General features: G+C 39.0%; 1 protein-coding gene across 1 annotated transcript; it reads left to right on the forward strand.

Annotated features, from left to right (window-relative positions):
* The first annotated feature begins 8,333 nt into the window (after positions 1-8,333).
* LOC103707197 lies at positions 8,334-12,513 on the forward strand. Its single transcript, XM_008791600.4, has 4 exons — positions 8,334-8,918; positions 10,312-10,457; positions 10,544-10,654; positions 11,656-12,513. The coding sequence occupies exons 1-4, from the start codon at positions 8,390-8,392 to the stop codon at positions 12,238-12,240; spliced, it is 1,371 nt and encodes a 456-aa protein (XP_008789822.2). The 5' UTR covers positions 8,334-8,389; the 3' UTR covers positions 12,241-12,513.
* The last annotated feature ends 3,994 nt before the right edge of the window (positions 12,514-16,507 follow it).

Below are 16,507 nucleotides of genomic sequence, written 5' to 3' on the forward strand. Positions count from 1 at the left end.
GAATTTTAATGCTTTTGTCCTTGAATTTATTTTCTTTTAAGTTGATTCAATAACTGTGCTAACAACAAACCTTTAGAGTTGTGATTTGGGTTTGGCTAGATTTTATCATGTTAATTTAAGTTTTTAGGACTTCAATTAATTTTTTGCCAACTGGTGTTTTGTCAATGGAGTTATAACAACCACTCTTATCTTTCTAAGGATGTGTTCTGTTAGTGCTGCACTCTTTTATAAACTTGATCAACTTAAATTAGATTGGTGAGATCCCAGTCAGATTGGCGATCGAGATTTGAGAACGTGTCATGCAGGTTCCGGATCTTGGTCTAGATCATAAATTGGATCAGTGGTTTAACTTGGGCTTGTGAAATGCTGCTCGTTGTGGGTGTAGCTGTATGTGCTTACCGTAAGATGGGGAATTATTAGTCAATGACAGGTTTAAATGTTGCTACATCTCTCAGATTAGTTTGCTGATGGAAATAAAGATATACTAGCAGTTTTCTCTGTTTTCTCATGGAGGTTTTTCAGTTTGGATTCCCTATTTTTATTGCTTGTATACTCACTATCATCAAACTATCAATCTATCATCAATCGATGAATTATTTCGGAGAAGAACAGGAGCCAAAGTCAGCAGAAGCGTGAAGAGTTCAGGGGCTTAGATGGGTCTGATGTTGCTAGGCCATTTCGACCGGGATACACACAGCCATGGTTCCATGTTAGTTGACACTTGACAAGAAAGATAACAAACTTGATTACAAAGCCAGAAATTCATCAACTATTAAAAATTCAGTGAGGCAACAAAGCTTAAAATATGGTGATCATACTCACAAGTTGATACTCCACGCAGGTGAAGCGTGTAAAATTTTTGAAAGTTGAGTGGGCGCGAACTAGACCCGATCTGGACTCGATTTTTTTTGGATTGGGTCCGGATTATATATGGACCCGACACGACCTAAATAACCCGTTGGGTCAAAAATTGTGGCCGTGGACCCGACCCAACCAGATCTGTTCTTCTATTGGGTTGGGTTCGGGTCCAAAATTAGGATCCAAATAAAAAAATTGGTTGGGTCGGGATCACTCATGATCTAGTCCGACCAGACTCATTTGCACCTCTAGTATCTTATTGTTCCACCAACCAAGTTTCTTTATGTGTGTTTATCACAAGGTTCAGCGAAATGGTACCGAGACTCATACTGGTCGGCAGTCGGTCAGTACCATATTGGTACACAGTATGCAATGGCGCCAATTTTTTTTCAATATTTTTTAAGTTTGAATCTATGGTCATCATATTTTTTTTAATTTTTCAATAATTTTAAGTATAATTGATGTTTTTTAATGTTTTTATCCTCTCCTCCTCCTTCTGCTTCATTCATTCTCCTTCTCCTTCTCCTTCTTCTTCTTCTTCTTCTTCAGTTCTTCTTCTTCTGCTTCCCCTTCTTCTTCTTCCTCTTCTTCTTGCTCTTCTTCTTCTTCTTCTTCTTCTTCCTCCTCTTCTTCTTTATCTTCATCATCTTCTTCTTCTTTTCTTCTTCTTCTTCTTCTTCCTCCTCCTCCTCCTCTTCTTCTTCCACTTCTACTTCTTATCCTCCTTCTTCTTATCCTTCTCCATCTTCTTCTTCTTCTTCTTCTTCTTGTCTTTCTCCTTCTTCTTATTTTTCTCATTCTTCTTCTTCTTCTTATTTTTCTCATTCTTCTTCTTCTTCTTCTTCTTCTTCTTCTTCTACTGCTACTCCTTTGTCTTCTCCATCTTTGCATTCTTCTTCTTCTTCTCCTCCTTCTCCCTCTTCTCTTGCTTCATCTCCTTCTCGTCCTTCTTCGTCTTCTTCTTCTTCTCTCCTTTTTGTTTTTCTTCTGCTTTGTCTTCTGCTTCTTCTCCTTCTCCTTCTTCTCCTCCTCCTCTCTGTGCTTCTTCTTCTTCTGCTTCTCCTCCTCCTCCTTCTGCTTCTCCTTCTTCTTCTTCTTCTTCTTCTTCTCTTCCTTCTTCTTCTTCTGCTTCTCCTTCTTCTCCTTCTTCTTCTTCTCCTCCTCCTCCTCCTTCTCCTTCCTCTTCTTCTTCCTCTTCCACTTCTTTTACTTTTGTTTTATATTTTTTTCCTTTTCTTTTCATTATCTACAAGCTTTTATGCTTATTCTATTTTTATTTAATCCTATTTCTGTATTTCATTTTTTATTTTTTGGTTTATGTTTTTTTCTGTTCATATATTTATATATATTTCAACTAAAAATAAAGGAAATAAGATATAATAAATGAATTTTTATCTTTGTTTATTATTGTTTTTTATCAAGCATTTATTGCACATGGCAATTTGCTTGATGTAAACAAGAGGTAATAGCATGAGGTTTGTATGTCATGCTATGAACTTCATATATTATATTAAGTTTTATAACTAAATATAATATATAATATATATCAGTTTGGTTTGAGCTTTGACTGGGTTTCCCAATCTCATGATCAGGGTTCCAATAAGATTTTTCAAAAAGATTACTCAAACTTAACCAATATATGTTTAAACCTGAACCAAACTGACCCAATGAAATTGATTTGGTTTGGTTCTCGGGTTGACCTGGAGCAATGTGCACCCTTAATTCCTATGCAGTTATCCCATTTGAGACCTGTGTATCGGTGTCTTTGTGGATGACAGAGCCACAACTGTGAAATTAATCTATTTAGAAAGGCTTATACCTGTTGCATGCTGGAAATTCCAGATCAGGTATGATAGACCCTGGAAATTATTTGTGACTGGCTGGTGACTGGTGTAGATAGCGTATACAGGAACAAGCTTGTTTATCTTGGGAGAGTTGTCTATCAAGTGGTCAATATGTACTTTATTATGTTTTTCAATAAGAATGCACTGCTGGAAATGTCAAAGAGGGTTAAATGCAGGCGAGTTTATCTTTTTTATTTTAAAATATTCTTTTCTGATTCGCTTGTATGCATTTGTTAATTTCAAGAACTGGTCGCAAGATTAACATTTCTTGGTTTAAAGAAAATGTTGGGAAATCAAAGAATTGTCATATGTTGATTGTTTTGGAGGGGCCTATACTGAGTGAAATGGTTGTTACTTTTGGATCTGCTTCTTTCAAATTTGAAATCAATCTAGTGATGAGTGGTTTAAGCGTTAAAGAAGGTATTTATTAAGACTTTCTGTATCAGCATCTCTATGAGTTGCTTATTTAAGCGACTTGCTGCTTCTACCACAGGCATCCATCAGAGAATTGCTGACCCAAGTTGATTCCACTGCATATGTTCTACCCTTCTATCCCAAGAGAGTTTCATTTATCATTGGAACCTTTTGATAGAAGAGTAAAGGTTCTCAAACTTTTAGCATTGCTCCCAGTTAGTTTTTCTTTTTTCTTTCTCCTTTTTCTTGGTATAGCTTGTTTGGTCTTGTTAGTTGTTTTTCATGTCTTCATGCAAAATTCTATCTATAGCTACCTTTTGGGTGATGTTACAATCAAAAGTCTCAAGAATTTGGCTCCCTAAAGAATTACCATGCAAGGGTTGAGTTGCTGATACAAGTACTCTTGCCAGTATTGCAAGGGTACAATATGGACTGGTATAGCATGGTATTATACTTACACACTATATGCCTTTGTGCTGGCACAGAAGAGTCAAAATATCATGCTTCATTACAGAACCGGTATGGGGGGTGCACCGCATACCATTACTAATACCTTATTGGCATGATTGGTGTTGCCATTGTGCACAGGTTCTTAAAATCCTTGATTAAAGATTGCTTGGATCAGTTAGCACGCTATGATGCTTATCGCTGGACTGTTTTTTCTTGATGTTGTCTGCAGAGAAATTTGTTTCTGTTGGTATATGTTCTGAAGCAATTTATAACTGGTTCTGCAAAATTGGTTCAACTTTTGAGCTTCATCCTTCTACATGAATATCTTCTGCTTTCCCTTTTTGTACTATGTCAGCTCTTCGTCAGCTCTTTTAAATATTGTTTCTTTTTGAGCACTCTCCTTCTTAGCTATTCTTCATGCAGATCTAGTTTTTAATGAACCTCAATTTTTTTCATTTTACTGGGATGATTGATGACACATTGACACCACTAACAGTAAACTTTTATAATGGGTTTCATGTTTCTTAGCTGTTTCCAAAGTACTATTTTTATATGATGTTGAAGCTGACTGTGTTACGAATATATATTGGCTCAGGTGGGTAGAATGGTTGGGACCTAATGAAAATTTAAATGGTTGTGGAGGAGCCTTGTCTTTGTTAAAACTACTCTTGTTTTATTTGTAAATCACTTGCAGGCAACTGGTTTTTCAGAAATTTTATGCCAGAGACGGTTAATGTTTGAACAGTGTCAGTACATGGAGGTTTCATTACAAATGCTGGATGGTTAAGCTGAGGTTTATTACCTTCTGCCATCCTGTGTCACTCTGGATGCCCTTCATTGGCTTTTAGCCTTTTTTTAAAGGTGGCAGGTGTTGATAAAGTATGCAATGATGCTATGCATGTCTGTGTGTTTCAAGAATCATTTGCATACTTACATTGTGAGATAACAGTTCTATTATCTATACAATCTACTGTTATGCTTAAGAAGTTTCTCAAATTTTCAATGTTCTTCATTTTAATTTGGTGGACCTTGCCTTTGTATTTTCCAATTGGGTGAGATCTGGCAATGTGGTCCATTTTCATTTGGTCATGAATAAAAGATGAACAGATTTTTTTTTTTTTTTTGGATACAACGGCACCTCACACAACACAACAGATTATAAAATTGTTTGCACAAACCATACTAAGGCAAGTTGGATAGCCACACTTGACATAAGCTAATAGATATAAAATTAGAGCCGGATGCATGCAAAGAGAGGACCACTACCTGGTGATTCATCTTTGCATTACGTGGTTGAAGTCTAATCCCTATGAGGAATCTTCCAGGTAAAGCCTGAAGTTGCTCTGGCTGTTCTACAGCATCGGTTAAAAAAGCACTCCTAAAGGGGAAAGCTGAAAACTAAGGGGAAAATGTGTGAGTGTGTGTGTGAGAGAGAGAGCTATATGACTGACTGGATGTACTCATGTTAGAACTATATGAGACATATCTTCTACTTTGTACTCTTTACTTTCTTTTGATCTGACTGGATGTACTCATATTAGAGCTATATGAAATGCCGTTTTCACCAAAGAGAGAGAGAGAGAGAGAGAGAGATTTGATGTCAGACAAGATCCTGATTACAATAATTTGTGGATGAATACGAGATTTGTTTTCTGATGTTGTCTTGATGTGATCTGGTGCTACAAGTATTAGTTAAGATTAAGGTCCAGAAGCTGATGATCTAGTGGGATAAAAATATTAGAAGGATGAGAAATATAACAAGTTACAGACGAGACTTGGTTTTCAATTTCAAGGAGGAAAAGATCAAAGTACGTAAACCAAGTCTTTGTGAAGGAAACAATGGAAGCAGGAAGGTCCAAGGAGATGAGAGGAAAAGAATAATTGATGGAACATCTTATTAGGGCCAAACTGCCACTTGCTTGACTTATACCTTAGATAAAGTATTGGGTTACCACTCTCTGTTCCTTGACTTGTGTGCTAGATGAAGCATTAGGTTGATAATACCTTCCTTGATTATTTAAGATTATTAGCACAATGCCACTAGCTGTTTAAAGTATGAAATAATCATGCTGCCATTTTATCAGCATATTGCAAGTCCTAAATAATAAGATATTTCAGTGGCTCTTGTCAATTGCCATATCATCATTGTATTTTATGATTCTTTGATTAATCAGATGATGCATTTTATCAGTTTTCTTTTGGAATTTTTATCCAGCTGTCATAATTTAAAGTTTGAACCCCAGACATGTATTGGGCTTCACTATCTAAGAGACGTTTGGGCATCAAGATTATTTGTTTTTGATTTTGCTGCAATATCCATCATGCAATTGACAGGCTGAAGTTTTTTGTTTCCCCTTCTTTGTTGTTTTATAATTTTAATCATGCGCTTTATCATTTTTGCATTTTTTGTATCATTGAGGGGAATTTGTTAGTGTGCCTATAATTTGAACGGTGCCCCAGATGTTTGGAACTTGTCATTTCACGCGGCTGGCGTTTCCTGGAAGACAATGTTGTTGAATCTTCAGTGCTTGACTGACGACTATGACGATGAGAGGGGTGGCATATCCACTTGCAGCTGCCTCATGTCATCTTCAGTGCTTATGTCATTAGCTATATATTTAAGGTTTCATAGGGGAAAATTTCTCAACCCATCATCATATCACGTCATTACCCAGAGGCTCTGAACATCTTAGCTTCGCTACTTTCTTGGCTCAGTCACAGGAACACTAGTATTTCTTTTAGGCCTTCTTGCAAGGACGTTGGTATTTATACACTCATCTGCGAATATATTCCATAAAGAAATATAAAGGTGAAGGGGTGAGGAAGGATCCTGCTCCCTGGGACGCACTGATCTTAATTATGCAAACAACTAGCAGTCAATAGAGCGGCGGTGTGAGGTGTGAACATCGCGAAGCAGGAAGTCAGCAAAGCAAACCTCAAAGGATTAACTGAAAAAGAGGTAGTATCACAATAATGAAAAAGGAAAAGCACATTCTACAAATCCTAGAATTAAAGGTGTTCTAATGGACTTTAATATACTAAAAGGTATGGTTGTGTCTTCTACCCACATCTAGTTTTATATAATGCATAAGCGGATCATCCATGTGATGAGACTATAGGACAAAAACTATTAGCCAATTGAAAAGCGGCAGTTACTATCTTTTTAGTTTTGTGCCGTGTAGAACCAAAAGATAAAAAGAGGAAATAAAGACATGAATACACTATCCTTGTCAGAAGTGTATAAGACTCTATGGTACTCTATTATTTTTTTTTTATAGCACAGATATCTTCATACCATTCTAGTATGAATACATTCAATAAAATCAAAAAAGAGAAGAAAGTAAATGAGCGATGGTGAGGACTCCAAACTATCTCACAGTAAATCGTCAGAGCGATGCATGGTGCCACCCAATCAACCGCTCTATTCGTCTTTCAATACACATGAGTTACATGGGCATCCAGACAATCCCACATACGACCACAGATAGCATATAAAAGAGGGTGCTTGACGCCAATCCTGGCATGACCCTGCATCCATCAGATGATAGTCACCAAATTTTTTTCAAGTTGAATCCAATCAGCCTTTAGAACGAGGTGAGCATAAGAGATACCCTTCTAGGCTGCTTTCATCAACGTCTCAAGAATAGAAGTGTTATAGAGCCAATAACTCCGGCAACAATCAAGCTAGAGTCAGAGCCTCTGATGACAAACTTAGCCCCACATTTTTTCTATGACCCACTACACTACCGTCGAAGTTCACATTGAGAAAGCTCGGGGTTAGGAGCTCCAATGAGATAAATATCATCCGAGGTGCCATTAGAGCTAAATGGGAGCCCCAGGTGTCCCTCATAAATCCGGTTTTGTTGACGGAAGGTCATAGAAGCAGCGCGAACTTTAAAGCTTCTTACCTAGAGGCTTTTCTTTTTCTCAATTGTCAAATAATCAAAGGGTGCAAGCACCAATAAGTGCAAATATCTTTTATCATAAAAAGTTAGGACTGCTGGCAGCATTGCTAACGAAGTCTTTAGGTAGTCTATAATCAGAACTTTTACCAACATTTCTTCTTCAACTGTTTGATGTCTGCTTTAAGAATCCACATTCAATTTGGTGCTTGTGAATGCGCTCCTTCTTTTAAGTTTTGTAGACTTTTACCATGATGTGCATGTGGCGAGCATTGTTACCAGATCAGCATAAATTCAATAGCAAGCTCGATACAAAAGTTTTCGCAGTCAGTCTTTGTATACTCGGAAAGATCCAAAAATATTAGGAGAGACGTTTTCGGCAAGATTTCACATTTCTGTCTATTGGCTTCACAATATTGTCATCTCCTTCTTAGAATTTGAAGAATCACACTCTTTGACAACTTTTTGATGCCATGATTATGGAAGTAATCATGTGATGCACATCGCCCTTTGGGTTTCAACAACTGCTTTTCATTCCATCTCTCAAGCTTAATAACAATGCTAAGCTATTACTGAGAAGGAGACAGTTCTATATAGATTTGTCATGTAGATAAGTGCAGCTAAAATAAATTCAAAGAAAATATTCCTTCGTATAAGCTCATGATGGAGTACACAACTACCAAGCCAAAAAATCAACAGACTTAAATTATGATGGGTTCAAAACAAAATATTTCACAATGACTCGGGTTCAATCACTGCCGACCAAGCACATCTACGTTTACCCAGAAATATCCCCAAACAGGTGTAAATCTGGTTTCCATGCGAGCGACCGCATAAAATAACTCCATCGAAGCCGGTCCTGATGAGAGTTTGGGGCGGGCGAACTTCCCCGAACCCGACCCTCGTGCTTCCGTTTCGAAAATGGCTCTCGCCGCCCGCTTCCGGCCTCTCCGCCCTCTATTATTCCTTCGTTTCGTGTCCTCGCCGTCTGAGTCTCCAAGGCAAAAGCAAAGCCCCGACAAGAAGAATAGAAAGATGGCATCTTGGGCCTGCTCCAAGTGCACCTTCCTCAACCCTGCCTCCCAGAAATACAACTGCCAGATCTGCCTCTCTCCTTCCTTTTCTCCTTCCGCAGCCTCGCCCTCCTCTTCCTCCTCCTCTTCCTCCTCCTCCTCTTCTTTTGCTTTCCGATGGTCTTGCCGTGCCTGTACCTTCTCCAACCCCTCCGGCGCTGCCTCCTGCGAGATGTGTGGTGGCACCAGGTCCGCGCCATCTTCCGCGTTTCTTGACTTGGATCTTGAGCCCGATGAACTCTCCAACCCCTCCATCGGCTCCGTCTTCCTCCCCCTCCAGCGCTGCGGCAGCAAGCGTCGAGGACCGGCGCCTGGTGGATCCGACCGCCGCGACGAAAAGGCAGCGAGGAAGGATGTGGTGCCCTCCCCTGTCTCAGGTTGGGTCTCGTGCCCCTTTTCCTTTTCTTTTTGTCTTTCCTGTGCCTGGATCCGTTATAGATGAAGTTTTGCTTGAGATTCGCTTAGCATTGCTTTTAGGTTTTCATGTATGTTTCCTGCTGTTTGGCTGCCAAGATAAGGGTTTGGGGAAAATGGGGATGAATATTCCTTTGATTTCTGATAAAATTAGGGTCTTCACGAAGGACAGAATAGTCTCAACTCTCAATTGCTCCTATATAACTTGTTTATTGACAAAAGTTCTTGTGTTCTTTTGGATTCAAAATTCTCCGAGCTCTCTTTTACGGTTTCCATTGTCTTCTTACAGTTTTATGGTTTCTGTCTTGCATCCAATTTTATTTTGCCAGTATTCTTATGGCCTTCAGGCTTCATGATTTTCTGCATCATTAAACTTTTCTCCTTATTTTCGTTCATTTTCATTTTGCTTACACCTTGTTTACTCGAGATAGAGTTGTAGAAACAAATTTTGTAGTTGTCTATCTCCCAACTCTCTCATGTTCTCCAAGCCTTGATTTCTACAATTGCATACTTTCTTTGTTGATCGCCATTCTTATTCATGAGTTTGTAAGGTAGTATTTCATAATTGAAAGAGAGGCTTAGCTAAAGCATGTCTACTATACTTAATGTTCTAGGACATTTGAAAGGAAGGGGAAAAATCATTTGGTTTTGTAAATAGAAAATTCATGGCACCAATTTCTTAAATGCTAGATCTTTCTAGATCTTTCATTAACTATAATTCTGAATAATTTTGAAGTACTCCAGTTTTTCTTCGTAAGAGAAAAATAAAGGAACAAAGGCAATCCTTTTCAAGCAGTCTATTAAATCTTTTCTCCTCACGCATTTACTATTCCTTTGCTCATAGCTGATGGACAAAATGGAGTCATAATAAAGAGGTTGGAAGTGTGATTGTTTCCTTTTCTTTGTACAAGATATCAGCTCAGATGCATTGAGTGCGTCGGCTGGTTATTGAAGAATTCTTTCATTCTATATTGTTATATGATGGATCTATTGATTGAGAATTTCTTTTGATACAATTTATGAAGAAATACAATTATGCGGTCAGAGATATTTTTTTCTGCTGCAAACCTGAATCTTAAGGAAAATGTTTAGAACATGATATTAGGCATTTGCACTGTCACTAGCCTTGGTCTCTATCCTCCATGGTGGAACACAATTCAGACAGGATTTTCTGTATACATGTTGAAACCATGATCTTCTTCTTGGCATGTAAAATATTGAAAATCGGGCGGGCAGGAGTGAAGATATGGCAGTTCAATTAGTTGTTTCCCGGCTAAATAGTTCTTCTTTTAATATATTTATTTGGGAGATTAGCAGACCTGCTAAATTTGAATCCTTTTGTGCCCTGTACTACAGAGAATGCTGATCTCATTTCAAACACAAGTGTGTTAAAGATTTTGAGCTATAATGTTTGGTTCCGTGAAGACCTTGAAGTGTCCAGAAGAATGGAATCCCTTGGCAACCTTATTCAGCAACATTCACCTGATTTCATTTGCTTTCAGGTCTGTCTTACATTAGGTGTGTTTTATCCTAACATGTGTCATTACAGCAGCAGTATTCATTTATAGCCATGAATAACATTGTGCAGGAGGTCACACCAAATATTTATGGAATTTTTCAAAATGCAAACTGGTGGAAAGAATATAAATGTTCAGTGGCACAGAAGGTGGCAGCTGAGAGACCTTATTTCTGCATGCAGGTTTGCTTGCCATATTGATCCTGCAGAAATGTCATTCTAGCCAACTGGCATGTCATCATCCAAAAAAAAGAAAAGAAAAAGCCCATTGGCATAGCATAAATGTCTTTTCTTTTATTCATTCCTCCATCTATCTTTGACCTTATTCAGTAAATTGGTCTCTTGAGTGTATGCTTGTTTAGTCAAGAACATATGATATAATCGGTTCTCAGTTTATTTGCATATTCTTATACTAATATTGGAATATGAGAAAGGAGCAAAAATATGCACATTTACTACTATCTGTCTCATTGTTGATTGTACTCTTTGAAGACTAACTTATGATGTTTCCCCACACCATGACTTGCAGGATGCACTAACTCATTTCTTTATGAAGTATGAAGCTTTATCATACAAATTCGAAGCTCTAAACGTGCATACATGCATAAACATGCAAACAAATTAAGTTTAGAATTGCTAGTAAGAACTCAAACTTGGAAAAGTTTGATGTATAGAACATGTATAGAACTGGATCTTCATAATGGCTAGCTCCCCATATGTTGCATATCTGATTTCTATATTTGTTCTGCATTTATCTCTTCGCCAGTTGCTTTTATGTTTGTGAATATTTAGTTATTTCTTTTTCATTTGTGAAACGTCATTTTCGTCAACATGCTGTTTGCATCAAATTATGTGGTCATTTTTCTGTTAGCATTATCCTTTCTTTGTTCTAAATTCATTTTATTCTTTCTTTTAGCATTTTATTTTCTGCGAGAATTCTTTGGTTCTTCTTGAATTTCTCTGAGAAGAATCTTGAAAGATGATAGTTGGGTCAGTGTATTCTTATTCACCAATAATGCCTATCAAGCATTACCTGTTACAACCTTAAGGGATATCTGTTGTAGTCCTTGCAATTCCGTCAGGCCGTCATGTTTCACGCTTAACATTCTTCATTGCTGTTTCATTTGTGAAGAGAATTATTTTTAAAATATCTAAAGAAAAATTCTGGTCTGAATTTACCACAGATGAGTAGATTGCCTGTGAAAGCATTCAGATGTAAACCATTCACCAATTCCATAATGGGAAGAGAGTTATGTTTAGCTGATATTGATGCTGGAGGAGGTATGAAGTTGGTCATTGCTACAAGCCATCTTGAGAGTCCCTGTCCTGCCCCTCCCCGATGGGATCAGATGTACAGCAAGGAACGTGTAGCTCAGGCAAAAGAGTCCCTCAATCTTCTCAAAGACTCGCCCAATGTTATATTTGGAGGTGACATGAACTGGGATGACAAGTTGGATGGTGCTTTTCCTCTTCCTGATGGGTGGATTGATGCTTGGATGGAGTTAAGGCCTGGAGAAAGTGGTTGGACATACGACACTAAAGCCAATCAGATGTTATCAGGCAACCGGACATTGCAAAAGAGACTAGATCGGTTCATTTGCAGCTTGCAGGACTTTAAGCTTAATAGCATCCAAATGGTTGGGATGGAGGCTATACCAGGGCTTACCTATTGTAAAGAGAAAAAGGTTAAGAAAGAGTTCCAGAAGCTGGTGCTTCCTGTTTTGCCTAGTGATCACTATGGTCTGCTCTTAAATATCTCCCGCTTGTGACATTTTAAGAATGCCAAGCTACGGAATTTGCTGAGGCTGCTAGTTTGATGCAATGATGTGCAGCATTTTGTTATGTGCACTGTTTTTCCCCCTTCTTTCTTATCGTTATCAGACTAGGTGAAAAACAGATAGGATGAATTGTGGATAATCCTGTTACTTCAATTATGGAAGTGGACATTTTGGGTGGAATTCTAGTCGATGTGACATTCTGTAATTAACCATACAAATTTACAGTGTTCTTCTGTCACAATGATACTACCTTGGCAAAGATAACTACATTGTCTTGCAAAACAAATTCACCTTTTAAAGTGCTGTAATGGATGACTTGAACTTCAAGCAAAAATCTATGTTTTCCTAGGTGTCTAGGTGGAGATCTAATTAAACGATTTTACAAGACAATTCAACCAACATATAAATCAAATAACTAAGTTCTTACTAAATCCCTGTGGTCAGGCTTGCAGACTTCCGCGGCAGTCTATTTGGCAGTTTGCGCTTTCATTGAGAAGTTCAAATGACTTCTATAACTCCTTGCATGCATCTTATAATCTTTTAGCTGCTGTTGGATTACCTTTTCTTTCTATTGACAAAAATTGTGCATTGCAATTTTGGTGGCTTGTGAAGTTTAGTTTTGCACACTCAACACATGCTTACAGAAGACTTAATTGATAAAGCAATAAATACACGATGAATAAAATAAAAGCTCGTTAATGAATAGAAATAAGTTCTTTAGAATTGCCGGTCTCCTTGTTTATTTTTTTTCTTTTTTGAGGGTGGGGGTGGCAAGAAAAAGCGTGAGCCACATGTCAGCAGTCCGAGAAACCTTAAGAGGAGCTTGATGAGGCATAATTGGCAAGCCAATCCATTGCCCAATTTCCTTTAACAGTATATAAGTCGAGATGTGCCTGGGGGTACCGCTGGGAGAAGAAACGAGCCAAAGACGGTCACACTGGATAACAGTTGTTTCGTCCCCTTCAATCCATAGTGATTGTCCACCGAGGTGATCTGAAACATAGTTGGTGCCATTCCAAACAACTATTAATTATGTGAGGGCCCATACTGGCGTGTGTTTAGTCCTACATCGGTTATTCGCCGAGAAAATTTTGAGTACTTATACGAGATCAAGGAACCTAAATAATATCTTTCGGCTAGCTATTTTGGGGGAGATTCTGAGTTGTGACAAATGGTATCAGAGCGAACTCGGCCCATAGCCTATATGGACTAGGAGACATTGCAGCCGGATTTATGGAGGCTGACCATGGGCCTATCGTGGTGTTTGCGATTAGATTTGAATGGATTTGAACCCTTTAGCCTGACGAGAACGTCAGGGTTTGAACAGGGGAAGTATGTGAGGATCCATACTGGCGTGTGTTTAGTCCTACATCGGTTATTCGCCGAGGAGATCTTGGGTACTCATACGGGATCAAATAACCCAAATAATACCTTCCGGCTAACCATTTTGGATGAGATCTTGAGTTGTGATAAATTAGCTCTCTATTTTTCATGGAGGATTTCTATATTTGTCTAAAGGGATGCAACAAAATTTCTTAAAGAGAACATCTCCATAAATTGTTGGTATCATTGACTCTCTTTAGTGCATTCGCTTACTCTCATGCTCTTTCTAAGTACTAATCTTTGTTACCCTTCTCTTCATTCAATAGGGGCTTTTCTTGCCAATAATTGCCAATAAATAAACGGGAAGTGGCACTTCCAACCATTTGCACGACAATGCTATTTCCGTTGTGTATCTTCATGCAGGATTTCTTCCTGCCTGAAGGCTGTCAATCCAATAACTAACCCATTTCATCCTTTTCTGATTGGAGCAGCCGTTATTATAGTTCCGTTATTTCAAGTTTTTAAAAATTATAAAAATTGAGACATGACGTGTATGTGAGATTATTATTATTTATTTTTAAATTTATTTTTATTTATAAAAAATAGAAAATAAGTAATTTATCTTTTACTATTTTTAAAATAAAAATTTATATTTTTACCACCATCATTGGCACCACCTCTATATTATTGTCATTGCTGTCAACGCCACCATTGTCTCGACCGCTACAATTGCCGCCACAGTCACCACTGTCTCTATCACTATTACTGCTATTTACTTCACTACCACCATGACCACCACCGCTATAACTACGGTCGCCGATAACCACACCATCTTCACTATACTACACTATCTTCATAGCTTTTTCCAAACCACCTCACCACTATTATTGCTACTATTACTATATCATCACTAACTTCATCACCACTACCGTCGTCACCACATTGGTAACATTCTTATTTCCAGCATCGCAATCACCACCGTCTCCATCACTATTACTGCTATTTACTCCACTACCACTATGAGTACAACTGCTATAACTGAGGTCGCCGCTAACCACACCATCTTCACTATACTACCACTATCTTCATAGCCTTTGCCAAACCATCTCACCACTATTATTGCTACTATTACTATATCATCACTAACTTCATCACCACCACCGTCATCACCACATTGGTAGCATTCTTATTGCTACCATCGTAATCACCACCGTCTCCATCCCTATTACTGCTATTTACTCCACTACCACCATGACCACCACCGTTATAACTACGGCCGCTAACCATACCATCTTCACTAAACTACCACTATCTTCATAGCCTTTGCCAAACCACCTCACCACTATTATTGCGGCTATTACTATATCATCACTAACTTCATCGCCACTACCGTTATCACCACATTGGTAGCATTCTTATTGTCGCCGCCGCCACCACCACTACTGCTATAATTTCCATTGTCTTTACCACCATTACCCCTACATCGATCACCATCATTTTATTTATATTTATATAAATAATTAATTATACCAAACATATTTTTATTTTTAATTTTTTTTAAAAAATAAATTTTTAAAATTTTAAAAAATAAAAAAATTTGATGATGATGCGAAACTATACCTTTGTACGCCAGCCTTTAGGGGTGGCAATCGGGTCGGGTCAGATATAAACGGGTCGGGTCAGATGCAGGTCGGATCAGAAAATTATAAACCTGAAACCGACCTGTTTATTAAACAGATCAAGAAAATTACAACATGAACCGACCTATTTATTGAACGGGTAACCCGACTCGATCCGTTTAATAAAAAAAAATTTGGAGGCTCTCATCTCGTTCTCCATGGCCTATGCAAAATTTCAAATCCCTCTCTATAGCCGGGCAGCCGGCCCTACTCTCTTCCTCCCATGATCCCATCCTTCTGCAAACCCCCACTCGAGCCACTCCCCATGGAAGAAGATGATGATCTCTAGTAGCAGTACCTCGAGATCGACGACGACTCCTCCGGCGGAGGGCCCAACTTCCAGCATCTCTCCTCCCCCCCCTCCTCCTAAGGGCTGGGCTTTGAGGGGTTCGATGGATCCGACGACCTAAACCGAAGGAGGAGAATGGAAACCCAACGAAGGTGGAGAAAATGTATCTTGAGGAGTTGCAGAACTCGTACCTTCTCATTGCCGCCGCCGTCGACGTCGGAACCCTAACCTTAAGCCGCTAGGATGGGCTCATGGTCTTGAGGGCCGAAAAAGGAGAACAAAGAGAGGGGAGGGCTCGAAACCCTAACCCTAGCCTCCACTGCCGCCCTCATGCTCTCGGATTCCCCCCCCCCCTCGGAGAGGTTGTCAAACTCCCGGTATCCTTCATCTCTGGCGTCCTCCCCGCCGCTCGATTTCAGGTCGGTGGCATCCGGAGGAGTCGCGGGGGTTGTCGGGGCTGAGGATGGTGAGGGGATGGGTCTTGGAGCGGTGCTTCCAGGGGTCCTTGGATGGCAGGAGGTGGCGGGGGTGATCGCCGACTAAGGAGGAGGAGATCTTCCACTACTTGCAGTAGAGGTGGGGCTCGGAGGGGGTGGAGATCTTCCGCCTTGGAGATGGAGCTTTGGGTAGAGTCGTAGAGAGGAAGGTGAAATGGGGAAACGAAAATAAGAAGGAACAGTGGTCCCAGACATGAAAACAAGAATTATAAACTATTTAAAATGACTCCCAGACTCCTAGTAAACAAAAAAAAAAAAAACTGTGGACATCAAATTATAAACAGATTAAATGGTAAAACAGGTCAGACATGTAAAACTCGTATCCGATCCAATTAATAAACAAGTTAAACGGATCAACCTGTTTATGATCCGAACCTGTTTAGGCCAAATCCAAATCTATTTATGGTGGGTCAAATATGGCTCGGTTTGGCGGTTCGGGTTATATTTTGCCACTCCTACTTTTTAGAAAG

Source organism: Phoenix dactylifera, chromosome 4 (assembly GCF_009389715.1).
Source record: "Phoenix dactylifera cultivar Barhee BC4 chromosome 4, palm_55x_up_171113_PBpolish2nd_filt_p, whole genome shotgun sequence".
NCBI lineage: Eukaryota > Viridiplantae > Streptophyta > Magnoliopsida > Arecales > Arecaceae > Phoenix > Phoenix dactylifera.